Source organism: Mycothermus thermophilus (genome assembly GCF_041956435.1).
Source record: "Mycothermus thermophilus strain CBS 625.91 unplaced genomic scaffold VTJ04scaffold_4, whole genome shotgun sequence".
NCBI classification, from domain to species: Eukaryota; Fungi; Ascomycota; class Sordariomycetes; order Sordariales; family Chaetomiaceae; genus Mycothermus; species Mycothermus thermophilus.
Window position 1 is genome coordinate 2,739,519 of NW_027191430.1, and position 24,120 is coordinate 2,763,638.

General features: G+C 56.7%; 6 protein-coding genes across 6 annotated transcripts; 2 read left to right on the forward strand and 4 right to left on the reverse strand.

The window, feature by feature from the left end:
* Positions 1-5,665: 5,665 nt before the first annotated feature.
* Positions 5,666-8,300, forward strand: VTJ04DRAFT_6721 (uncharacterized protein; the record flags this gene model as incomplete). Its single annotated transcript, XM_069364972.1, has 2 exons — positions 5,666-6,626; positions 6,694-8,300. 2 exons carry the CDS (start codon positions 5,666-5,668, stop codon positions 8,298-8,300), a joined length of 2,568 nt encoding a protein of 855 aa, XP_069218745.1.
* An 82-nt stretch (positions 8,301-8,382) lies between these two features.
* On the reverse strand, positions 8,383-8,891 carry VTJ04DRAFT_6722 (uncharacterized protein; the record flags this gene model as incomplete). Its single annotated transcript, XM_069364973.1, has 2 exons — positions 8,383-8,657; positions 8,870-8,891. The coding sequence occupies 2 exons, from the start codon at positions 8,889-8,891 to the stop codon at positions 8,383-8,385; spliced, it is 297 nt and encodes a 98-aa protein (XP_069218746.1).
* A 179-nt stretch (positions 8,892-9,070) lies between these two features.
* VTJ04DRAFT_6723 (uncharacterized protein) lies at positions 9,071-13,006 on the reverse strand (the record flags this gene model as incomplete). Its single annotated transcript, XM_069364974.1, has 3 exons — positions 9,071-11,064; positions 11,117-12,680; positions 12,734-13,006. The coding sequence occupies 3 exons, from the start codon at positions 13,004-13,006 to the stop codon at positions 9,071-9,073; spliced, it is 3,831 nt and encodes a 1,276-aa protein (XP_069218747.1).
* Positions 13,007-13,892: 886 nt separating this feature from the next.
* Positions 13,893-19,084, forward strand: VTJ04DRAFT_6724 (uncharacterized protein; the record flags this gene model as incomplete). Its single annotated transcript, XM_069364975.1, has 4 exons — positions 13,893-13,940; positions 14,000-15,343; positions 15,403-15,501; positions 15,563-19,084. 4 exons carry the CDS (start codon positions 13,893-13,895, stop codon positions 19,082-19,084), a joined length of 5,013 nt encoding a protein of 1,670 aa, XP_069218748.1.
* Positions 19,085-19,735: 651 nt separating this feature from the next.
* VTJ04DRAFT_6725 (uncharacterized protein) lies at positions 19,736-21,536 on the reverse strand (the record flags this gene model as incomplete). Its single annotated transcript, XM_069364976.1, has 4 exons — positions 19,736-19,898; positions 19,984-20,451; positions 20,517-21,243; positions 21,308-21,536. The coding sequence occupies 4 exons, from the start codon at positions 21,534-21,536 to the stop codon at positions 19,736-19,738; spliced, it is 1,587 nt and encodes a 528-aa protein (XP_069218749.1).
* A 416-nt stretch (positions 21,537-21,952) lies between these two features.
* Positions 21,953-23,951, reverse strand: VTJ04DRAFT_6726 (uncharacterized protein; the record flags this gene model as incomplete). The annotated part of the gene is made up of 3 exons (XM_069364977.1): positions 21,953-23,618; positions 23,678-23,712; positions 23,772-23,951. The coding sequence occupies 3 exons, from the start codon at positions 23,949-23,951 to the stop codon at positions 21,953-21,955; spliced, it is 1,881 nt and encodes a 626-aa protein (XP_069218750.1).
* Positions 23,952-24,120: the final 169 nt, after the last annotated feature.

Here is a 24,120-nt window from a genome sequence, read left to right on the forward strand (position 1 = left end):
AGCATGAGTTTTTTTCTCTTTTGGTCGGGGGCGTGCTATTGTTTGTCACAACAACCATTGGAAGTTTTGTATTTTTGGGAGAAAAACGGAGAGGGCAATCATTCATTGGCGTCTTGGTTTCTTTTTATTCTCTTCCTCCTTCGCTTTGTGCGCGCAAAGACGAGGACACGCTTTGAGCCAGATGTTTTGGTCTGTTGTGTCCATGTCATGTATCTACTAAGCACGGTTGGCGAAAGAGAATGTTTGTCTGGGTTTGATTTAGGACTTTTAATGCAATTGATCAAGTGACGCCCCAGCCATGGAAGGAGACTTCTGTTGCTAGTGTTGATGTCCCTCTCAGGAATCTATCCTCAACAGAGTACTGACCTACACATCTAATCCCCAGATATCTACTGGTAGGGGGCAAAGTCTCGAGCATCGAACAGGACAAATAACCTTGGGAGATTGGGACTGAAACAAGAGGAAAATAAGTAAGTCGTGAAGTCCATGGGAATGAATGAGCAGTCTCGCTGGCCGAAATGCCGAGAAACGACCGGAGCAGGAGAGCTTTTCCTGAGATACCGAAGCTTCGGATGGGTGGCCGTTGATCTCCGCGGGGCGCCCTCGGCATGGTCCGATCCGCTCCAGCCACCCGGCTCCGGGTTGCCGGGGACTGGATGTACAGTATGGTACGCAGTCCGCCGTTGTGCTCATCATGATGACCCCGCAGGTAGGTACATACGTACCTATGAGGCTTCATGGCATGCCGTTGGTTTGAATCATTGCTGTCTCTCTTGCCTGAGTCGTCATTGGCTTGCTTTTCGGTCTTTGACCAGTTGATACCTCGCTGACCTGGCCTATGATAAAAACGTGGAGTACCTGATCATGCGGAGACCGCTGTTGAATCAGCCTGACCTCCCGGCCTTGCTGTCCCTGACTTACTTACATCTGTAGGCGGAGAGAGTTTGAGTACTTCTTCTGGGCATTCTATCATGGCTACCACCACTCCCATTCCCTCCCTGACGATCTACGGGAGTTGTAGTACAGTGTCTCGGAGTTTGACGAAACATCACACCACCCGCAGCTGCATCTGGGGCATGTTTCTGCAGAGAGAACCTCCATCGTTCGCTCGTTCGAGAGTCCTTGGTCCGAAGGGGAAGCTCACCACACACTGGGAACGCACGGAGCCTGCCGGGCGATCGACTTCGGGGACGGGACACGGAAACGCAACCGGAAGACTTTCCCCTCCCCCGCCTTTACGGGGGTACGGCTGCCGGGGAAGCTCGCGGCAGCGAGGTAATAGCGTCATAGTGGCGCCAGGTTCGATGGAGTTGTCAAACCCCACACCGCTAAGATATGTTTCCTAGGTCAGGTAGGTCAGGCACCTCGAGGTTGCCTCTCGTAGGCTGTCCCTTGGCTTCCGGTGGATATGAGGAGGTCCTTGTTGGCTTGGTGTCCAGTGCTTGAGACACCTCACACAGCTGGTGCCAGGCATTCCAGATCGGGTACCTCCTATGTTGGAGACGCGCGTCAGTTTGCGGGGTTGATCTGTAAGTGCGGTGCCTAGCCGTAGGGTATGGGAGCGGATGCGGTTCCCTGATTTCCGGGTTGATTTCCCAGGTCTCCAGGGCAGCATTGGGCTTACATGGCAAAGTTTGGTTGAGAAGGGACTTGAACGAAAGGAAGAAACATGTGAGCCCTGTCCGGGAAAGAGGGGCGGTAGGTGTTGTGTTGTTCCAGGTCCAGAGGGCATGTACGTCTGGCCTTGAGGTACTCATTGTGGGCTTTCTGTTAAGACCGGTAGTCGACAGGATCGATTTCGCATACAAAATTCTGGCCTGCACTCACAGATGGTACTCTGGCTGAGCCACAATGCTCCTTCCGCTATGGCCATGATGGTTTACTGGGAAGGTATCAACCTAGGTATGAGAGCTTCCAAGTTTTGGAAGTTGACACTGGACGGAGATATCCTCTCCTCAAGTGGCCACTCTGGAGGTGAAGGCCTGTCTTGCTGGAAGGAAGCACCGAGAAAATGAGGTGGTTTTGAGCGCCAGAGTCCAAGTTTCTTCTAATGGCGTTCTGTCCTGACGGCATGGCTAACTGAGGTAGGCCTCCTCAACTGGTTCTTGTTTGCAGGACTCTGCTTCACAATGGGTTTCTTGGTCTAGATCGTTTCTTCAACACCTCGTGACCCCTGAGAAACGCCGGACTCTTCCAAGCAGGGCAGGATGGCTTCCATTGTGGCCGGCCAGAAGAGCGTGCCCAGTTTTCGGGCTGGTTCCTGAGCATCCATCCAGGGCCCAAGGACAGTCAGGTCCCGTCCCCTCAGGGGCCGGAACGGCGGCACAGGATGGAGGCTGATGCAGATCACGAGTCGTTGAACATTGCGTCATAGCGGCACCGTGCAGGAACTGCCCGTAATCCACATCTCGCGGCTTCTTCGCCTTTGTCGGTCACCAAATACCTTCGCCTAAAGCTAGAATGCCAAAAGGACAGGTACCCCGTAACTCCCATGCCCCTTGACAAATTCTCTCTGGTAATTTCGGTGTGCCAATTCTTGCGTACCTTAGGCAGATGTGTACCTAAAACTCGTACATTGCCCTGAGCGAGACCGAGAACTTTTTTTCCCACCCGGACCGACCGCCATGGTGCCGGAATCATGCATTTGTTGCCCCAGACGTGTTGTGCGTGTTGCCCCTGGAGGTGAGGTGCAGGTGATGTCGCTCGGCGCCGTCGAAGACACCAAGGGCGGTCACGAGTTCAAGGCCTATCCCCAAAGCTGCACAGTGTGCCGAAGTGGGACTCCCGTCGGGCCACGGAGGTGGGGCTCGGGCCCGTCCACTTGCCCCGCCTCTCCATTGGGAGATCGGCTTCAGCGGTTGTCATTATAGACCGCTTAACACACACGCACACAGAAAGACACAACAATGACCAGGCTTGACACGGCGCGCCATGTGGCCGGTGTAGGCAATTGACACAAGTTTCGAGAAGAAAAGATGGAACAGGACCTGCCACGTTGAAATTGATGAGAGGAAAGAGGAGGGGGGTTTGGAGGAGTTGTTTTTTCTACTTTTGGTTTTTGGTGTCATGCGGCAAAAAGTGTATTGATGACGGGAGTTCGACGCAGGCCAGGGCAGCAGCTTTTTTTCTGCACCCTGACCCCGCCATTTTGCAAAACCGCTTTGCCGCCTTTGCAGCCACGCCAGCCAGATAGAGAGATCTCGATCCGTGTTAGAATCCGTTGGCTAGCAGGCCGCCAACCGCCCCCCTGGCTCCAAATTTTTCCCTTCTCCCCAACCTGCTGCCGGCTGCTCACCTTGGAAAGGAAACGAGAGGGCTCAACCCAATCGTGTCCTCGACGGGAAAATCTCTTTAGGTCACCTGCATGGCCCGACTTCCAAGACCACACCGCGAGCAATTTGTGTTTTGGATCCTTGAAGATGAAGTAGGCTCATGATTGCAGCATGGCGGTGGGGATTTGGCGGAGTTTGACACTGTGTTGTCTGGTGAAAGGAGAGAGACAAAGTAGACTCGGATTGCGCCATAGAACAGCACATTGGAGCCAGATGTTTGGTGATGTTTGGTGTAACTTGGAGAGGTGTGCTAGGTCAATGTCTCTATTGGTAAGGACTTGGTTCGAGAAATTCGAGTCTCAGCGCCCTTTCTCAGGGCTGGACTTCCTCTAGGGCGTCTGTCAAGCGATAGGCCGGGATCTGATCGTCCTGGAAGATTCGAGGGGGAAGAGCTGGAACTGGAAGTCCACGATACGTACCTATGCAGAGTGGTGTACCCTAGGTACCTTACGCCCTGTGGCCAGAGGAACTCAGCACGGCCACCTATCGCACTGTGGGGCCACGTCTGGGGACAATACTCCGGGCTGCCAGTCGGGCGATCAGCTGGTGCGTGTTCTAGGCTCACGAGGGGTTCCATCGAACAGGGTCCAGGGACACGGCACAAAACAATGGACGACAGCTGGAAGACACAGGGAACGGGCGGACATTCGCTGACATGCACTGATGACATCCATCGAGCTGAGGTACGAGGTACGTATCCAGCATCACAGTGCGAACGGCGGTTCCAGGTCCTTGCTGGATCCCCAACTCCGGGAGAGCTAATGACGAGCGAGGCATTCTCAGCATGTTCGCGTCAGCGGGTATAAGTGGTGTTCAGTCCCAGACAAACACCGCCCTGGTTTTGTTTGTTGGCGACTCGTCTGAACGAGCACACACGGCCCGGTTTCATCATCATACATACCTTATTAACTCCAGGAGTCCGTTGGAGGAGCCATCATTGAGGCATTGACGCCTTGGCCCGAGCCCACCGACTCCCGTCTCATCATCTACCCTATCTTACCGACTTGGGAGCTACCTGGATCAAATCCTCTCCTGGACCAGATCTATCTTGGACCCTCTCTTCATATCATTCTTCCGTCCCCCTGACCTAAAGTCCTTCTTATTCTTCTTGACCAAAACTTGCGCACACCAAACCACACGCGAAACGCAAACAACAGCCATTAAATCTTGCAAGCAATTAGCCGTCTCTCAATTGGTGAGCAATGCCCCTCCCTCCCTTCCATGCTTCTGCCCCTCTGCCCCTCTGCCCCTCCGTCTCGGCATCATGGCCATGGCTCGTCCTCCTCGTCCTGCCAACCAACGGCGTTGCACGCTCCTCCTCCGGACGGGACCACGGCACAAATCGAGTCAGCGATAGCAACACTGGAATCATGGATATCACGGATATCTAGGTATCTCGCGCGATCGTCGCACCCGGTGGAGGCGGTGAACCTGATTTCCGCGCCATTGGCGGCTCGGGGAGCGCTTTATCTCGGCTCAGAGAGGGTGTGCAGCCTGCCATGGCATTTCTCCATTCTCCAGAAAAGCAACTAAGCTGCTAGGGAGAACCGGCTCTGCGGCTGACGTGCCGGCGGGGACTCTGCGGGAAGCAGAAGCCTCCCGTGCTAGTCGCCGGGCTTACACGCATGGAGAGGATCACGAAACACTTTGGACGTGTAGTACACACATGCTCACTGTACTCGCTCTGCGTGTGCTCTGTCCTTCTCCCGTGATAGCAACCGGCTGCATGGCTGCATCGGGAGGCGTCATGTAATGGAATTAGCTGATGGTTGGCTCGGGGCACATGCGCCGATGTTTGTGTGCGTTGTGTGTCCCGGGCGAGCTATCAGTCGATATCTCCCTTACATATCGCAGCCCATATCTCGATCTCGGGGCGCCATGAGCCGCTGGTGCGTTATCAGCCCGTCCGGGGTGCGCTGGTTTGCGACGGTTTCAAGGCAGCTTGGAGCCTCACGGCATCAACCGCCGTCCCGGTTCTTTGCCGATGTCACCTCCCCAGGACCTGGGCGTCCTTCGCCGCTTATCTCGCATGTGCAACTTGCCGCTTCACCGACTTGGCTGCGAAGTGATTCGATGCCATGAAACCTGCCGACGGAGGGAATGTCAATGTACCAGTGCAGAGAACAAGGGAGCTGACCCGGAGCTAGCAGTCAGACACACCCCAAGCTTAGCTTGACCACCGAGCCCCGGATGCTGGTCCGGTCCTGAATTTTTCCAACCTTCCTACGTGACGACAGCGACACCGCTTCCCTTAGACCCCAGGGAGTCTGTCCCGTCAGTCCTCTGATCCGCCGACCCTCCGGTACTATTATTTTCCTTCTCCCCTGCCCACCATGACCACCGTCTCAACCACACCTCCTGCCATTCCCCCGAGACCCTCAAGGAGTCCGGACAAGACAGCCAACATGACTGCCCCGGTGGTTCCCCCTCGCCCAGCCCGGCGCTTCCAGCGCTCCGTCAGCCCCAGTGCCGACCGCTTTGCGCCGTCGCCCCTCATCAGTGAGAATGCCTTCAAGCCCGCCCAGCCCGCCCAGCCCAACGAGTTCCCCATCATCGTCCCCACTCCCGGCAGCGAGAACGGCGACCCCATCGACCGTGCCGCCTCCGTCGAGCTCCCCGCCCTGGGGGAGGAGGGCAAGGAATATGAGGTGGCCGAGGAGCTCGCTGCCGCTGCCGAGGAGGAGAAGAAGGAGGAAGAAGAGGAGGCCGCCGAGAAGCGCACCGTCGCCAAGGACCTCAAACTCCATGCTCCTAAGCCGTCGCTGCCGGCCGTTAGTGCCAAGCAGCGCGTCGCGGCCGTCACCCGCACCGACAGCGAGCGTGCTGCTTCGTTCGGCTTCGGCAAACCCAGTAGCATCGACACCACTTCGCCGCCGCCCGAGTCCAGCCTCAAGAAGAAGGCTAGCACCGTCAGCCAGCTGTCGGGTAAGGAGACGCCCTTCGATGATGAGCTGGGCATTCCAGAGATCGGCCAGCGCGTTCCCATGTACAAGAACGCCGGTGACGTCCAGGCCCCGTCACCTGCTGTCGCCTCTTCGGTTTCGGAGAGCTCCAGCCGCCATCACAACCGCAAGACCTCTAGCCGTGGCAACCTCCCACCCGGGAGCTACGGTCTGCACGGCCACGGTGTCCTGCCCCAGGACAAGCTCGAGAAGGCCTACTTCGAGAAGCATCCCGAGCTGCTCAAGCAGGAGCAGAAACCCCACCACTATGACCGCCCTAACGACTTCTCCTTGAAGCCTGACGACCTGAACAAGATCGTCCACGAGACGGCGAGCAAGGGCCTTGGCCTTGGTATGTCATGAATCCATTCCCAAGACAAAAATCATTGACGAGTTACTGACATCGATGAACAATGCAGCTGCCAAAGACTACGCTGGCACCCCCAGCGACCAGGTGGCCTGGCAGGCTCTTGAGGAGTCCGCGTCTAGGATAGCGTCTCCAGGCGTCCCCGAGCCTGCCACAATCCACGTCGACGAACCCGGCCGCCGCATCTCATCCGTCGTGAGCGACGCCGGTTCGTCCAAGAGCGACGACGAATCTCCCGGATACACTGCCCCGATCCTGGCGGAGGACGAGGTTGCCAAGGACCCGCGTGGCCTTGCCAACCCTCCCGCTGTTGTGCCCAAAGCTCTCGAAGTCGAGGAAACCACAAGCCGCCCGACAAGCCGCCCGACTAGCCGTCCGACTAGCCGGCCGACGAGCATCTACAAGGACCCTAGCTTCGAGCTTCGCTCCACTCCGCTGGAGGATGTGGAGGAGTACGAGCCCCTGTTCAAGGACGATGAGAAGCAAGAGACTCCCGAGCAGCATCTCACGCCCGAGTCGGCGGGCAACAAGAAAGGTCCCCGCCACCGCTTCCCCAGCGCCGATGTCTGGGAAGACGCCCCCAGCAGCACCTACTACACCGCTGAGGTGTCCACCCCAGAAGCCCACGAGGAGAAGAAGGAAGAGGAGTCCGCTCCCGCTCCTGCCGCGGCTCCTGAATCCAAGAACGACATCGGCGAGGAGAACCCCGCTCAAGCCTTTGCCCGGCGCTTCGAGCAGCTGGCCGAGAACGAGGAGTCAGCCCCGGCCCCGCACTCCCGCAGCGCGTCGCCGCCGGCGCCCAAGCCCATCCTCGAGCACCAGAAGCATGTCGCCGCCGAAGCCGCCCCGAAGCGCGCCCCGCAACGCCGCTTCCCTAGCGCTGACGTTTGGGAAGACGCCCCCGACTCCCTCCAGCTCGAGACCACTGTCTCGGCGCCGCAGCAGGACGAGGTGCCCTCGCCGGTTGAAACGCGGGCCCCGCAGCCGCAACCTCCCGCCATCCCTGAACGCCCCAAGCCGCGTCAGGCTTCTCTGACTGGAGAGGGCGAACAAAAACCCCCAGTCCCGGAGCGCACTGCGAAGCCGCAAATCCCGCCTCGTCCGGCCGCCAAGACTGCTGCTGCTGGTGCTCCTGCCGAGTCCACAGAGGCCGCTGCGGCGAAACCTAAACCCGCCGTTCCCGCCCGCCCGCTCGGTTCCAAGATTGCCGCGCTCCAGGCCGGGTTCATGAACGACCTCAACCGCCGGCTGCAGATGGGCCCGCAGGCAATCCTGAAGAAGGAAGAGCCTGTGCAGGCGGAGGAGGAGCAGCCTGAGGAGAAGGAAAAGGTGCCGCTCAGCGACGCGAGGAAGGGCAGGGCGAGGGGTCCGCAGAGGAGGGCTCCTACCACTGCCGCCACCGCCGCCGCCGCCGCTGCTGCTGCTCCTGCGAAGGAGGAGAAGCCTGCGGTTCCGACCTTTGCGGTGGTTGGTGTGGTGAAGGTGTTTGAGATTGACCCCGAGGAGGGTGTTGTGAGTGTTGGCAAGGAGAGCAAGGTCAAGGTGGAAGAGGCAAAGGCTGAGGAGACAATACCTGAAGAGAAGCCCGCTGCCGCTGCTCCGGTGACGGAGGAAGCGGCGGCGACGACGGTTGAGGAGGAGAAGAAGGAAGAGGCTTAATTATGGGTAGACGGAGTGGTCATCTGGTTTTGGGGGTTGGAAAAATGAGTCGGTTGACGGAACGTGGTGGTTATTTGTTTCGTTATCCCCCCTCTCTTTCTTTCACTCCAGTCTCGTTTTGCATCGAGTTTCTTTGCTTCTCGCCGCTTTTTTTTACTCGTTGCTTTTGACAAACGAACCAACTAACGAACCTATGATCCCTATGGTATACGACCGTTTTAAAATCACTCTTGTTTAACGCGAGTCGCAATGATGACATAAAGTACGTTGGTACTTTGAATAAGTAGATATGGGTGGGATTGGGTAGATAGTCAGGGAGAAATTCATCGATGTTTCTTTGTTGATGACTTGAGGCTTCTTTTCTTCTTGCGTCGTATATTTGAACAGACACTTGAGTGCTGTGGTGACAGTGACCGACCATTCGACCGTGAATCACCGGCCATTGCCCAGCCACCTCTTACCACCCATCGCTTCGACAACGTCTCTCTGACCTGACAATATTAATCCCAGGGACTTATGAGTAGCGGCTGGAGGGATTTAGGCCATGTGGTTGGTACTGAACGACTTACTTGTTGACGTGACACCGACCATGGCCATCAATGTAAATCTGGGCCGGCCAACTGAATGAGGCGAAGCTTACAGACCCAGGGAGACAACCAAAACAATGATGTGTCTAAGTCAAGGAAGGTATCATTCATCACATCACAGACCTAACTTCGCCACCCCGCTCTCATCATCGTATGTACATCCCAAGCCATCCACCTGCGGCCTCACCCCAGCTTCGGCAACCAAACCTCGAAACCCTCCTTCCCCTGCCTTACCCCCTCGCTCGCGGGAATCACCCTCAACACTTTCTGGAAGTACTTATCTCTGACCACCAGCGCCGGGCGGACCCAAACGCCATCCTCTTCTTCCTCCTCCTTCTCTCCATCCCCATCCTTCTTAACCCCATCACCCACCGCCAACAACCGATAACTCACACTCCTCCTTGACACGGGCAGCAGGCTCAGCGTCGTCTGCTTCGGCCCGGAGAAGGCAAACGCCTCGCTGGGCTCCATGGACACACCAAACGTGAGGAAGTGAGTGGAAGCGTTTTCGATGGTGATGGTGAGGTTGACGAAGGGGGTTGATGCGACCCCATCATCGTCATCGCCCTGGCCCGGGTGCCAACGAGGGTGCGAGGCCGTGGCCAGAACGCGCGGCTCGGTGCCAAAGATGTTGAACCGTGGGATGGGCAGCGTCGTGATATTGATTGCCTCGGGGGCAGGTGGATTGGTGGTTTCGGCGTTCTCATCCTCTGCCGGACGCGCCCATTTGATAACCAGCGACACGTCAAGCGGGGCGTGGCTGCGGTCGTCGATAGTGGCCTTCTTCGCCACCAAGTCGAATGCGGCCTCTTGGATGATTTGTGGGGGTACGAGACGTCCAGGCGCCGGGAGGCTGGTGCGCTTGGTGAAGGAGCACTGAGCGACGGCGGATGGCTGGACGGTGATGTCCACGTCGACGACGCGTAGCGGTTCTGGGGCGAAAGAGGCGTAGCGTGTGACAAGGTGCCAGGCTTGGGATATACCCTGGGCAATCGGAGGCGGGGTAGCATTTTCGACGTCGCTGCTGGTGGTGGCGGGAGGGGGGATGACGATGTTGTCTGGGTCAAACAAGCTCGGCCACTGGTCGGGGTGGAGGCGCGGCAGGAGTTCGTAGTTCGCTTCGAAGGGGTTGACGACGTTCAACTGGAACACGGCGTTTTGCGAAATGGGCGTGCCGGGGTTGGTTGGTAAAAAGTAGGTGACTTTAAATGTGAGGTCGTATACGCTGGGCCGGTCGATGGGAGGGAGACGGAGACGGACAGCGAGGGATTGCGAGCTTGGAATGGTGCCTATCTGCGCTCCAGAGAGTCTAGTTTCCTCGCTTCGAACGTTGGACGAGGCTTGATCGTCATGGCCTGGAATTGACACGGTGAATGATGGCGGTTTCTCGCCAAAGAGAACAACATCCAACTTGGCCAGCGCCTCGACACCTTCGCCATTCTCGATGTCAAACTCAAGGTCAACAGGCTCGTCGGTGTAGTACTGTTCTTTCCATATTGGACACCTGATTTCCATCTTTGGTGGTCTGGGTAAGATCCGGATGGCGAGAGGGTGGAGGTGAGGGAGAACCTTGGTCCGGGAAGGCGAAATATACCAACGATTCCCGTTTGCTCCGTCTTGGAGGGTGATGGTTTGTCGCAAATCAAAGTCATCGTATCCAACGTGGAGGGTAAGCGAGTCGGCACGCGTCTCTCCAGGCTCACGTAGTGGCATCTCCATGTTGAAGACGAGAGTGTGTCCTGGATGTAAGGTCAGGTCAGTGGATCCAATGAGCGTGAGACCACCGCCGCTGTCATCCGTGGCCTTTTCTGGTTCTGCGACGACATCTGCCTGACGGGCCAAAGTGACAGTGGTTATGGTAGTCTTCCCCCGGGTTGATGCAGGCTGTCGGTCATTTTTCTGGTGTCGCAAAATAACTCCATCGAGGCAGCCGTCAAAGCTGAGATACACCGACCCAAGCACCACCGGCACCGAGTCAGGTTGTGCGTTAGATGTAATGGATAACTGAGTGCGGACGGTCTGGCCTGCTCGTCCCTCTTCTTTCTCGAAAAGAAACGATGCCGAAATGAAAGATTGGAATTGACCATCCCGGATGGAAACGCTGGGCTTTCCCTCAACGTCGACGTCTTCCAAAGCTTTGGACATATCGTAATGCCAACCAGGACGTTTCGTGAAGTCTGGGATTGGTTAACATGGCACAGGGGAATCAAAAGATCTTGGAATACCTACCCCGAGAGAGCAAAGTCCAGTCAGCAAGGATCACCATTTCAGCATCATCCACTTGAGCAGCCGCTGCTCTGAGACCCCAGGTCAAGCTTTCCGCGATAGCTGTCCAGCCCTCTCTTCGAAACGCAAGATCCTTCCAAAGCGGCTGGAGAAGCTCTACGACGCCTTGCCAGTTCTGGGCCAGCGCCAGCTCACGAGCACAGTCCAGGGACACCTCAGCAGCCAGGCGGATCTGGTTTCGTTTCAGGAACTCCGCTCGAGCCCGCATTAGGAGGTCGACGATCATCTTCCCATGGTTCACGCCAGGGCGACGCAGGGGATATTCTTCGTACGGTTCTGGGCACATGTACGTGTCGTAGGCGAAGGCCGATTTGGCAACCAGGGAGGCAGGCGAGTCTCCTGGAGATCGTCGATGGTCGTCTGGGATCGCACGAGCAAAGGTTCTCCGCGCCTGGACGTGGGTTGCGGCTAAACGATACCAGTAGCCCGTATGATGCAGCAGCTCCCATGGAAGTAGACGTTCGCCCATGGCACTCTTCTCTGGTGGAAGATAAAGCCTCATGGACGGCGGGGTAAGTTCTGGAATACCAGCTCGATCGATCAAGTCGGCCATGACGACGGCCCAACGGGCTTCCCAAGCCTCCCAACTGTAGTTATTGGTGCCGCGGGCGCGACGGTCGACGATGTCCGCAATTCGTTCTCTGTGGACCTGCCACCTCCTAGCGGCGGCGCTATGCTGGCCATTCCAGAGCAGACAGCGCAGACAGCGCACGGCAAGGATGTCGGCGAGTAGCCTCGCTTCGTTCCAACGTGGACTCCAGCTCGGGATAAATTCCATCAATTCAGTACTCAACAAGGCTTCATAAGCTTGCTCATAGGAACGCAGCGCCACGTCCATCTCGAGGCGGTACTCAGCAAAGATGGCCGTTTTGAAATCGTAGCGGAAATTCCAACCTGCCAACGATAGGGTCTGCGAGGTGCCCGAAGTGGGTGGCACCGTCGGCTGCGGGGCAATCCCTCGTGAGCGTTTCTTGCGTGAGTGCCTCCCTAAATCGCGGTAGTACTCGATAGCGACGGCATAGAGGGTGGTCAGCATGTTTTCGGCCACGCGCTGAATCTCTTCCTGAGAGCCTCCAGCAGGCACGAGGAACAAAGCCCTGGAATCGAGACCGCAACCGCGGCGGATGATCTCGAGGCGTTCCTGGACGCCCTCAGAAGAATGGGAAGAAGATCCATGCTCGCTCAGGAGCACCACTGCCAGTCGCGTCTTGTAGCCGGACTGGATGAGAAGGGCCCTGACATTGTTGATATCGGTCTTGATCTGGTTGTCGTACAGGGTGGAGAGGGTAGGATCAGCGGTGAGGGAATAGAAACACAGCAGAATGCTGGGAATAAGCTCCTGGTGCTTCCGGAGCCAGTGAGGGTCGATGAGGCCGTCGGGGTAGAGCGTTGAGACAGGGCTCAATGGAGAGTAAGGAGAGTGCAAGACGACAGGTTGGGTTGGAGACGCAGGCTCAGGTTCGTAGCCCTCGGGAAGACGGGCACGGCGAGGAGGAAGGAGGATTGACTAGTGCGCATGCGGGTCAGAAAGGAACTTGAAGAAGTTGATGGCACACGCACCCTCTCAGCTGACTTGACGCGGAAGCGGTATCTTCTAGGGACAGAGTCCCTTGCACTGCAAGGTAAGGTTGAGGCATCTCGTTCTTGGATGTAGCGCAGTAAGGCACGGGACTGTTCTGAGTCCACGGGGTCGAGGTCGGAGCGGATGAGGATGGCCTCGTCCTTGAGAGCATGACTCAAGGCAGAGGAGTCGTCCGGTTCAGGGACACGGGTGCCGAAGGTCAGCAGGAAGGGTATGCTGTGGTCCAAGCTACCCCGAGGATATTCGTCCATTTTGAGGTGATGTTATTAAATTTCTTAGAATTGAGGAGATTCCAATGTTCCAGGTTCCGGGGTGATTCCCCTCAACCCAACCCCGCCGAGTTCGTCGAGGAGGGGTTTTCCAACTGTTTGGTTTGGGATGAGGTTGGATGCCCTTATTGTCCAAGGCCTCGCATGGTGTCTTTATTTCGTTTGGGGCAGGGAACGCAGCTTGCGGCTAGGTGTGTAAGTGGAGGATATGGACAGAGTACCCGGAGTCTAAGTACCTTACCTGCACCACCCAGGCCAAAGTGGTGCAGGCAGGTGGTGTCGCTTGCAGAGAGCGGTGCTTGTGACAGCATCATTCTTTATCTTATCGCAACCCTGGGGCTCCACACCCAGGAGCTCCGAGCTCTGAGCCCACAGTTTGGGAAGGTGGGGCGATGCAACCCTCGTCGCGTTCCCGGGCCGCCAGGAACAACACGCGACAAGACGCGTCTCGGCACTCCTTGATGGAACTTGCCGGGCTGTTACCACAGGCGACGGACACGACGGCTCCCTCTCCCTTCAATGCTGGTCCCGTCATGCAATCCACTCACCAGGTCCCTCTTTCCTCTCTGACCTCAGATCCTCCACTCGGGCTGTAATGTAAGATACCAATCCCTTTCCCGTCCCAGGTCTTGTCATTTCTGGATCTTGGTCTTTGCTGTCTACCTACCTGATCTTTTTTGTTTGTCCCTTCTCCGTTTCCAATGCACACCTAACACACCAGCTTTGTTTCAACACCACCCTTTGCTTTGCTTCTTTGCTTTCTCCGGCAATTCGCCGTGTCTTTGGATGTTGGGAAAGCCGGCATATTGACTTCTTGGACCACAGACATCCGTATCGGGCTCGCTGACGCCGGCGAGTCGCCAGAGCCATGCCATTGTCAAAGTCTTTCTCCGAAGCTAGGGGTCCACCGCTACTGGTGCGTGCTATGTCCCCAAATCATTGATGGGGATGTCTCGACTGACTGATCTGTAACAGAAGCGCCGACAGTGGCAGCGCTCTGTTAGCAACCCTGTACCTCGTCCACAACCTCCTCCCATCCCTGCCTCCACCGCGACAAGATCCAAACTCCAGGCCTTCCAATTCACTGACGGCCCTGCCCAAGATGACTCCGGCACCACAGTGAAGGGGGATGGCGGTGCCCTAGACGACTCGGACACCACGCTGAAGGAGAACTCACCCCCAGCCCGGGACCCAGCCAACCCAGAGGACACCGCTGTCACTCGTCCGCCATGGCAAAACATGTTCACCAAGCCAACAACCACCAACGAGGACCATGATCTCTCTCCAGGGCAGCGCATCTCTTGGCGAAATGATCCCTCGGCGGCCGGCCCGGCTGTCACGTCCCCTCTTTTGCTGCGCCAGGGCCGGAAACGAGCTCGCAGCTCATCGCCGATTTCGTCCCCGGCTTCCAGACACGCTGCCACGCCCGCCGCCGAGCTCAAAAGGATTGTCCGGGTTCTCAAAACGCCTCGCGCAGATCCAGCCCTTGACCTTTGGGACCGCTTTTCTGTACCTGGTGCCGCCAGCCCTTCGGGTTTGACGAATCCCCTCCTGGATCAGCTCATGGTATCCTCACCACATCCCAAGGAGGGAAACGCCCCAGGAAGCGGACGTCGTCTCAAGAAGTCGGCGAGCTGTGGCGCGAGCTGGCCGAAAAGGCGGAAGACGGAGCGTGTTGACTCTGATCTTCGAGAGGAAGCCGCCACCGATCCCCGGCCAGACTCGAAGCTTTCAATGGTGTCGGCATTGCTCGAAACTGTCAATGGCGAGATCAGCAAGGCGAAGCCACCTCAATCAAAGCCAGTGTCTCCGAAAAAGCGATCTCCCCGACCCAAGTCTCCAGTGGCCCGAGACTCAAGCTCTCCCCTGGCCAAGAAGTCGACTGGTCCAAAACCAGACACTGCGTCGGCCAGGCCCCAGAAGAATAAATCCTCAGATTATAGCGACGACGCCTTTGATGATGACACTCTGCTTGAGTTGGAGGAAAGTTTTCTCGGTCAGGGTGACGACTCTACGATGGTCGGCTCCGCCGAGGATCCCAGTCTGCAACCTGCACCTCAGCCCAAGGCAGCCCCTGCTGTAGACGACGAGTTTGCCGATCTAGATGACGATTTCTTCGACGATGCTGATGACCTGATCGCCGAAATTGAAACACAACATCGATCACAGGCCCAGCCGTCGCAGCAGCCAGAGAAAGTCGCCGATGCTTGGAAAGACAGCGACGATCCATATGGAGGCGATGATTTGGACGATGCCGACTTCGCTGACGTCGAATTGGCTGCCCTTACGGCTCCCACCTCCGGGCCCTTCCCAACCAATGTATGTGCAACAACAACTCGTTAGCCACCGAGACCACCACCGCTAAGCCTTCCGGATAGCCCAGTGAGAAGAAGCCCAAGGCGATCCAACGGTACCTCATCACCAACGTGCTCGATGATGTTTATCTGGATGACCGTGGCCGAGAGTGGCCAGAAAAGGTTTGCAATCCAGGCATCGTTTACTCTCAACATCATTACCACACGTACTGACTTCACTCAGATCCTTTTCGTGCAGGCCGAAAGGACCAAGGTCGTTAGCACCGTACATCTCAGGGGTGACTGGGTCGAGACGCCAGCGAGTCCCAAGTCCTACGTCCATATTATTGGGGAGTTCGAACCTTCGGGGTGCTGCATTATCGACAATAACCGGAACATCCTTATCCTCCATCCCGACCAGCTGGTATCATCAACCGTCGTCGCCGACTCGTTCACCTGCATGCGCCGTGCTGTCCTTCAGGACCGCGTCAAGGCTACCAGTGAAGCCACACCCCCCCTCGTCTACGGCACCATCTTGCACGAGGTGTTTCAGGAGGCTCTGATGGCGAACCGTTGGGATTCGACCTTTTTGGGATCTGTTATCAACAAGACCCTTCAAAAGCACATCGAAGACCTTTACGTCATCCGCGAGAGCCTGGAGAAGGCTCAGGCCCATGTCATGTCCAAGATGCCAGAGTTGACCTCGTGGGCACAGGCTTTTGTCGCCGCCTCCCCCAGGCCCAGCGCCTTCGTGCAAGGCAAGAACGGCGAGAAGGTCAACATGTGTGTCAGCAAGCTGCTCGACGTCGAGGAGCATGTTTGGTCTCCCATGTACGGCCTCAAGGGCAACATCGATGCCACCGTGCAGGTCACGATGCGAGAGGGCAACAAGTCCAGAACCCTAACCGTTCCATTCGAGGTCAAGACGGGCAAGAACGCGACGGCAAACCATCAGGCCCAGACTGTCCTGTACAATCTCCTTCTCTCGGACCGCTATGACCTCGAGATCGTCTACGGCATCCTGTACTACATGGAAACCTCGCAGACGTTGCGCATCCCAACCATGAGAAACGAGCTCCGCCATATGATCATGCAGCGCAACCTGTTGGCCTGCTACATCCGAGAGCGGAGCGTTCAATTGCCTCCCATGAAGAAGAGCGAAAACGCCTGCAGCAGATGCTACGCCCAAGTTTCGTGTTTCACTTACCACAAGCTCGCAGACAATGGCGACGGCCAAACAAGCGCCCTTGGTGACAAGTTTGACCGCGTCGTCAAGCACCTGACGCCAACCCACCAGGAATTCTTCCTCAAGTGGGAGGACCTTCTCACCAAGGAGGAGAAAGAGACGCAGAAGCTGCGCCGCGAGCTGTGGACCATGGTCAGCACGGAGCGTGAGAAACTTGGCCGCTGCTTTGCCAACGTTATCATCGAAGAAGGCTCCGCCCTGGAGGACAAGCAGCAAGCCAAGATCAACCGGTTCAGCTACACCTTCATCAAGGAAAACCCGCCACCCAATTTCTCGTTTCTCGAGTCTCAACTCACTGTTGGCGAGCCCATCGTCGTCTCGGATGAGCAGGGCCATTTCGCACTCGCCCTTGGGTATGTGACCTCGGTCAAGAAGAATCGCATCAGCGTCGCCGTGGACAGGCGCCTCCATAATGCTCGGATTCGGCAACCTGGATTCGATGAGCATGACAACCAAGTGTTCGCGAGCATCATGGAGGTGGCCCCCGAGGGTGCGAGTCCAGAAGAGAGCCAAGGCAAGATCCGAGAGGAACCGATCCGTTATCGCCTAGACAAGGACGAGTTCAGCAATGGAATGGCTACTGTCCGTAACAATCTTGTCCAGATCATGGCCGACGGCCCGTTTGGATCTGCCCAGATTCGCCGCCTGGTCGTTGACCTCGAGCCCCCGAGATTCAAGACAACACCAACCCAATATACCGTGCCCGGCAAGAACTCCCTGAACATTGATCAGAAGGCCGCCGTCGAGAAGGTTATGAGTGCCAAGGACTATGCTCTGGTCCTGGGCATGCCAGGAACTGGCAAAACGACCACAATTGCCCACATCATCCGCGCCCTCATCGGCCAGGGAAAGACGCTCCTCTTGACCTCTTACACACACAGCGCCGTCGACAACATCCTCCTCAAGCTCCAGGACGACAACATCCCTATCTTGCGCCTTGGTGCCACGGCCAAGGTGCATCCAGAGGTGCGCAAGTTCGCCACTCTCGCGGCGCAACCTTTCAATTCGTTTGAGGAGATTCGTCATGCATGGCACGACACCCCCATCGTCGCCACCACATGCCTCGGTATCAGCCACCCCATCTTCAATGAGCGAACCTTCGATTACTGCATCGTCGATGAGGCATCACAAATTACGCTGCCGATATGCCTCGGTCCCATCCGCATGGCCAAGACCTTCGTCCTGGTTGGCGATCACAACCAGCTCCCGCCTCTCGTCCAGAACGAAGAAGCTCGACTCGGCGGCCTTGACGTGTCGCTCTTCAAGCTTCTTTCAGACAAGCACCCCCAGTCAGTTGTCAACCTCGAGCATCAGTACCGCATGGCCGAGGATATCATGACCCTATCCAATATCCTTATCTACAATGGCCACCTCAAGTGTGGCACCGAAGCCCTCCGCACCGCCAAGCTCGACATCCCCGACATGGGCGCTTTGCGTACCCGTCACTTCGACGCAGCGTCCTTCCTCGCGCATTCACATACCCACCCGCAGCCAACGTCTCCGGGACACCCAACATCTTTCTGTCCCGACCCCCGTCCAGGAACCTGTTGGCTTGCTGACCTGCTCGACCCTGAAGCCCGCGTTCGTTTCGTCAACACTGACCCTCTCCTCCCAATATCCCGCGAGGAAGCCAAGGGGAACCGCATCGTCAACCCCTGCGAAGCACGCATCGTCGCCCAACTCATCGACTCCCTCTTGGCCGTCGGCGTGCCTGCGCAGGAAATCGGAGTCGTCACGCACTACCGCTCGCAGCTCGCCCTGCTGAAGCACACGCTGCGCTCGTTCCGCGCTAGTGGTGCTACTAACAGCAGCAGCCTCCTGCATCACCACAACCCCAGGGGAACCTTCCCCGCATGGGGCGACGGCGGCATGGCGGACGTGGAAATGCACACTGCCGACAGGTTCCAAGGACGTGACAAATCTGTCGTCATCCTCAGTCTTGTTCGCAGCAACGAGCAATGCGCGATCGGAGAATTGCTTCGTGACTGGCGACGGATCAATGTTGCGTTTACCCGCGCCAAGACCAAGTTGTTGGTTGTCGGGAGCCGGGCGACGCTTGGTGGGTGTGGAGAGGGGGAGATGTTGGCGAGGTTTATCGGGCTGATGGAGGAGAAGGACTGGGTGTATGACCTGCGCCCTGGTGCGTTGGAGGCGCATCGGTTTGATGATGGGTTAAGTATGAGTCTTGCTGCGAATGGGGCGGTATCCCCTTGCAAGGGGCGCGGGAAGGATGGCGATCGGATGGATGTTGATGGAGGCATGTTGTCACCGACCAAGCCTCGCGTGCTCACCTCGAAGCAGAGTGCCGGGGGAGGTGGGAAGGACTTGGGTGTGGGGAAGGATAAGAATAAGGAGAACCGGCCTTTCCTTGCCGCTGGCTCTGGCATGAGTGCTGGAGCGAAGACCACAGGACGGAAGATCGAGCCGAAGAAGGTGGCGCGCATCGGAGAGCGGGCGATTCTCCGCGGGAAGCCGGTGTTAAGAGATATCTTGAATGACATGATGGATGGAGGGTACTAGTCAGGGTATATTGGTATGATGGACTGGGTGAGTTGGCATGGTTTCTGGTGGTTTTGTTGGGGTTATTGTCTGTCTTTTGTCCTGTTGGAAGGAACGTGGTTACGAAACGTATATGCCGTGTATTTGTATAGGGATGGGGTTGGGATGAGAGAATCATGCTTTGGGTTATGGCTTATCTACTGGGCATGGTGGAATAAGATTGAAGCGTTGTATGTGTCAGGTTACTCGCTGTTGGGTTACCATCACCTTAGGGACTAGGGTTCAACTGTGGCATGGTTATGTTTAGCTAGGTTAGGCAGTTCTGACATTCTTGATGGCATCGAAGTTGGTAGAGGAAACAAAGTTTGTACGCTGAAGCAGGGGATGCTCAGGGGCATCTCGTGTTTTCAGATTATAGTCCTCTCATTCAAGCGAATGGCCAGCCATAGCCAAAGACCACCTCCTCTGTACAACCAAGAATATAGCCGATTAAGATTTGGACAAGGCATGATTGAAGCTCACGCCATGATCATATTGCTCCAGACACCATGAGGGCAACTCGGTCTGTTTTGATCTCTCTTCTTCCATGGGTATCTCTCCTCTCCTCTCCTCCACAGACTGCAAGCAAGCAGAACTATCCAAAAGTCCGAACAAGACTACCTAAGACTATAATCACAATACGTAGCGGAAGTAGGGATTCTCCATATCCGTCAGGTCCTGGAAAGCAAGCTTGGCTTGCTCTGCCTCATCAACTGGCCCGGCCGCTTCCTTTTTGCGATTGGCGGCTGCTAGGAGGAAGTAGAGAGTTATCGCGGCGGCGATACAGATCACATAGCTGTTGTTGTGGGTGGTTAGAGGATGTCTGTTGACGTGGGGAAGGAAAGAGGGCAGCATCGGAAACAAAGAAAAACAAAACATACCAAATAATCAACCCCAGCCACAGCTCCGGATAATGCTGCTCCCTCGTCTGCGACCGGACCATCAACGGACCAACAATGTTCCCGACACAGTACGCCGCGAAGATGGTGGCGGCCATGAAGCTCTTCTTGGTATGCCCGGCGACGTTGCTCATTCCCACCGTGATCACCAGCGACACGGTGGCCCCGAAGAAACCCGTGATGGAGTAGCCCACGACGGGAGCCGCCGCGCGGTACGTCCACTCGCTCTTCCAGATAAGCGCGCACCCGGCCATGACCGGCAGGCAGGTAATCACCAGCATGATGAGGCGGATGTTGCGGATCCGAGAGCCGAGGTAGCCCGTGACCAGGATCGCAACGAAGCAGATGGCTCCGAGCGGGAACTGCCAGACGATGGAGTGGAGGACGCTCCAGCCGAAGGTGTTCACGATGAGCGGACCGAAGCCACTCACAGCGCCGTTCATGGTGTAGCTGTTAAGCGGGAGTGAGTATCCAGGCAGCGTGGAAAGGTTGGTAGAAGTGTGTGGCCGACTTACGCTGAAGCCATCATGACAAAGATGAGGTAGGTCTTAGGATCCAGCAGCGATTCCTTGATCTGCTCCATCTTGATCTTGGTGCACCTGACACCCGTCTGGCCGGCACGCAGCCTCTCCACCGCCGCGACTCTCTCCTCCTTGGTCAAGAACCACGCCGTTACGGGCGAGTTTGGCACCGCGAAGCACGCCAGCCCAAACAGCACCGTCAACGTGCCAGCAAGCAGGTAGATGTACTGCCAGCTCTTCAGCCCGCCTCCGTGGATCTGCGCAAACCCGTAGTTCAACGAGCCGCCAATGATCGTAAACAACCCCGTGCTGCTAAACCACCAGCTCTGCCTCAAACTCTGTTCCTTCTGCGTATAATACCCCGCCACGATGGTCATGAACCCTGTGGGGACGATGCTCTCGACAAATCCGAGGGCAAACCTCTGCGCGTACAGGCCCTGGTAGGACGTCACGGCCGCCGTGAGCATGCAGACGCCGCCCCAGAGGATCACCACGCCGCCCAGGACACGGCCGAGGTCGAAGCGCTGCAGGGCAAAGGACATGGGGTACAGGCCGGCAAGCATGCCGAAGTAGAAGAGCGAGGTGGCCCAGGAGAGGCGGGTGGTGTCGACCTTGGGCGGGGTGGTGGAGGGGTCGACGACCACGGTGAGAGAGAGGTCGCCGGTCATGCCGAACAGCGCGGCGGCGCCGAGGATGGCTTTATCATAGTAGACGATGCCATCTGTTTCAGGAGGGATGTGAGTAAGGTGGTTGGTTGTGTTGTGTGAAAATGGAGAGGGGCTTACAGCCGAAAATCATCACGGGGATGAGGAAGAGGTCGATCTTGCGAACCGCTCGCGCCACCACGACTGGGTCGAGGGTTTGGGCCTGCTCGCCAACCATGGCGATCGCTTCATCCTTGTCGGACAGGGCCTTGCCATGGCCGTCTGAGGCGACGGCTGGGGACGCCACAGCCGCTTCTACGTCCCGTCCAGCTGGAGCAGCTGAGGAAGTGATCTTCTCGTCTGCCATCATGATACTGGCTCAGGTCGACGTCAGGAGTTGTTGGCAGGCCTCTGGAAGCTTGAGGCACTGCAATAACAGGCCTTGATATACTTTACCCAAGCCATGCACGGCATGCATCGGTTACACATGGATATCCGAAGTTTGCGTGAGGCTGACCCTCTCGATTGGTAGAGGGTCGCATTGAGCGTAATGGAGTGGAGATGATGCTTGGACAGACTGCCGAGATGCGTGGGGGTTTTCACGGAAATCCTACTCATAGACTCAAGGGTATGCATTTTCCCCAACACATTTCGGCCGCGGAGACGTGTGGAGGAGGTTGTCAAATCCCGGATTGGCTCACCATCACGGGGGTTAACTTCACGCCAAGTCACGTCGAAGGGGTCAAAGCAACAACCGCCTCAGCGACTTCGGCGCCGTGACCACGTCTATTCATCACCATGCCTCTGAGGGGTATCTGTATACGGATCAAAGCCCATCCTCCTCTTCGTCTGCTCGCGCAACCTCCACCGCGCCTCACCTTGCAGACCCGTCGTCGATGTCTCTTCTAAGAAAAATGTCAGGATATGATCCGGGATAGCCAAGTGTGAGGTCTGCTGAAACTCTTGGAGACTGGTGAGGCGGATCAGCATCTCCAGCAACGAAAGCGAGGACGCGATGGAGCCAAAGGGAGATCTCATCGTGTAGGATTCGCCTACGTCTTCCTGGTGCTTCTCAAGCTCGGTCGAGTGCTTTGCCAGATCCTGAGCAGGTGTGGCCTCACGAAGTGACAAGTGTCGCATCTGAGCCATGATTTGGCAGTCTGTCGGAGATGTGCCGGTAGGTGCACGAGGGACATTGGTGAGAGCGCGCTTAGCAGTCTCGTCGCTATCCGACCCGTCGTCCTCCTCAGAACTCTCATTTTCTTCCTTGCCGTGGGTGTCGTCAAAATAAACTTCAAAGGCCAACCATTCCGAATCGAGATGCGGGGGTAAGTGGGTGGCTTGCAACTCTTTCTGGCCGATCGGCGTCCCTTCTGTCTCCTTCCATAACTGCTGGTTTACCTCATCCTGTTCGTCTGGCTCGGGTTCGGGCTCCGGTGGCTCCTCTGCTGAGGTAAAGGGTGACCCGGGTTGGTCGTCCTCCGAATCCTCCCACCATTCTTGTCTCATTTTGAAAGCAGACTTGGCATTTATGTCCCTCTTCAAGAGTAGAACAGGATTGTTGCCCTTCTCATCGTCTCCGATGTTGAGGATCCTCCCGGTGTCGGTGTAGAAGATCTTGGAGATTTGGTGGATGGGAATTGATTCCCGAATGCCAGCGATGGGAATGCCGTCGTAGGATCGGGGTCGCGGTCCATCTCCGTCGTGTACTCTCCCATCGTCTAAATCTTCCACGACCTCGATGTGATACGAATACCCCTCAACTGGACCAAATCGAGAAGCTGGCCTCGTGGCCAGTCGATCCCGAGGTGGTCGGTACCCATGCGCGGGATCGAACTCCCAGTCTGGAAGAGTTCGACAGAGCCGGACGCGGACTTTGTGCATCACCTCCTGCCAAATCGGTTTCCTGTCGTTTTCCCCGAGTCCATATGGAGCTTCTGTTGCAGGTTCGTTGGTGGACCCGGGCGGCGTCAATGGGGAATCTCGAGGATTCGGCCCTGATGTGACCTGAGAGTGGCCGAGAAACAGCATGTATAGTGTCAAGGTGAAGCATGGCCCGACTTGCATGGGTCGAGACGGGTCCATGATAAAGTTGGCATCAGCAAAAGATAACAGGGCACTAGCCTGCATCATCCTCGACGGTGAGATGCCTGGTGTCATGGTGGTGGAGATCTTCTCGCCGGACGCTGTAATGGCGAGCTGTAGGAGGGGGATGTCACGGTCCAGTCTATCGAGGAGAGATCTTATGTCCCGGATGATGAGTTGTAACTCTGCATGGTGGACCTCTGCTCGCCGGGCGCCGCGAGTCTTGCGTCGGCCTTGTTGAAGCAGAGCTGCCTCTTCCTCGGCGATGGCCGCATTCTCCAGCCTCTTTCCCAACCGGACAATATCTCGGTGGAGGGATTTCGCCAGTGGCACCGCTGACTCTAGGAACACATTCCCTCGACCAGATCTTCAACGGGTCAGTTAGGATATGATTTCCGTGTGTTTCCTGGGTGAAGCTGTTCATACCGGAGTTCAATGAGATCGAGAACGGGTGACAGTATCTAAGACGCCAATCAGTTCTCTGTAATACAATTTCAAAGCAAGAAACAAGCTTAAGTACCTTGATTTTGTTGTCAAGGAGTGTCTGAAGGGCCCTCAGCTCAGCCCGAACGGCAGTATCGTTGATTGACTTGAGCAGCCTGGCTCCCTGTTGTATGGCATATCGTGATGTCAAGGCGATGCCCGAGCGAATGGCGAAGTTGACAGTTTGGGCTCCCAGAGTTTGCAGGAGTGCATCCATCTTTCATCAGGCCTATCCATGTCGATGTTCGGAAGTCGAAGGCCACCGCATGTAAGTCGAACAATCTTTACATGTTTGTGATTCATGCTTTAAGGATGTCGGTATGGAGAGTGCCCACCAGCAAGGCAGAGTGGGCCTGTCCCACCTGAAACCCAATCAGGCATCGCAA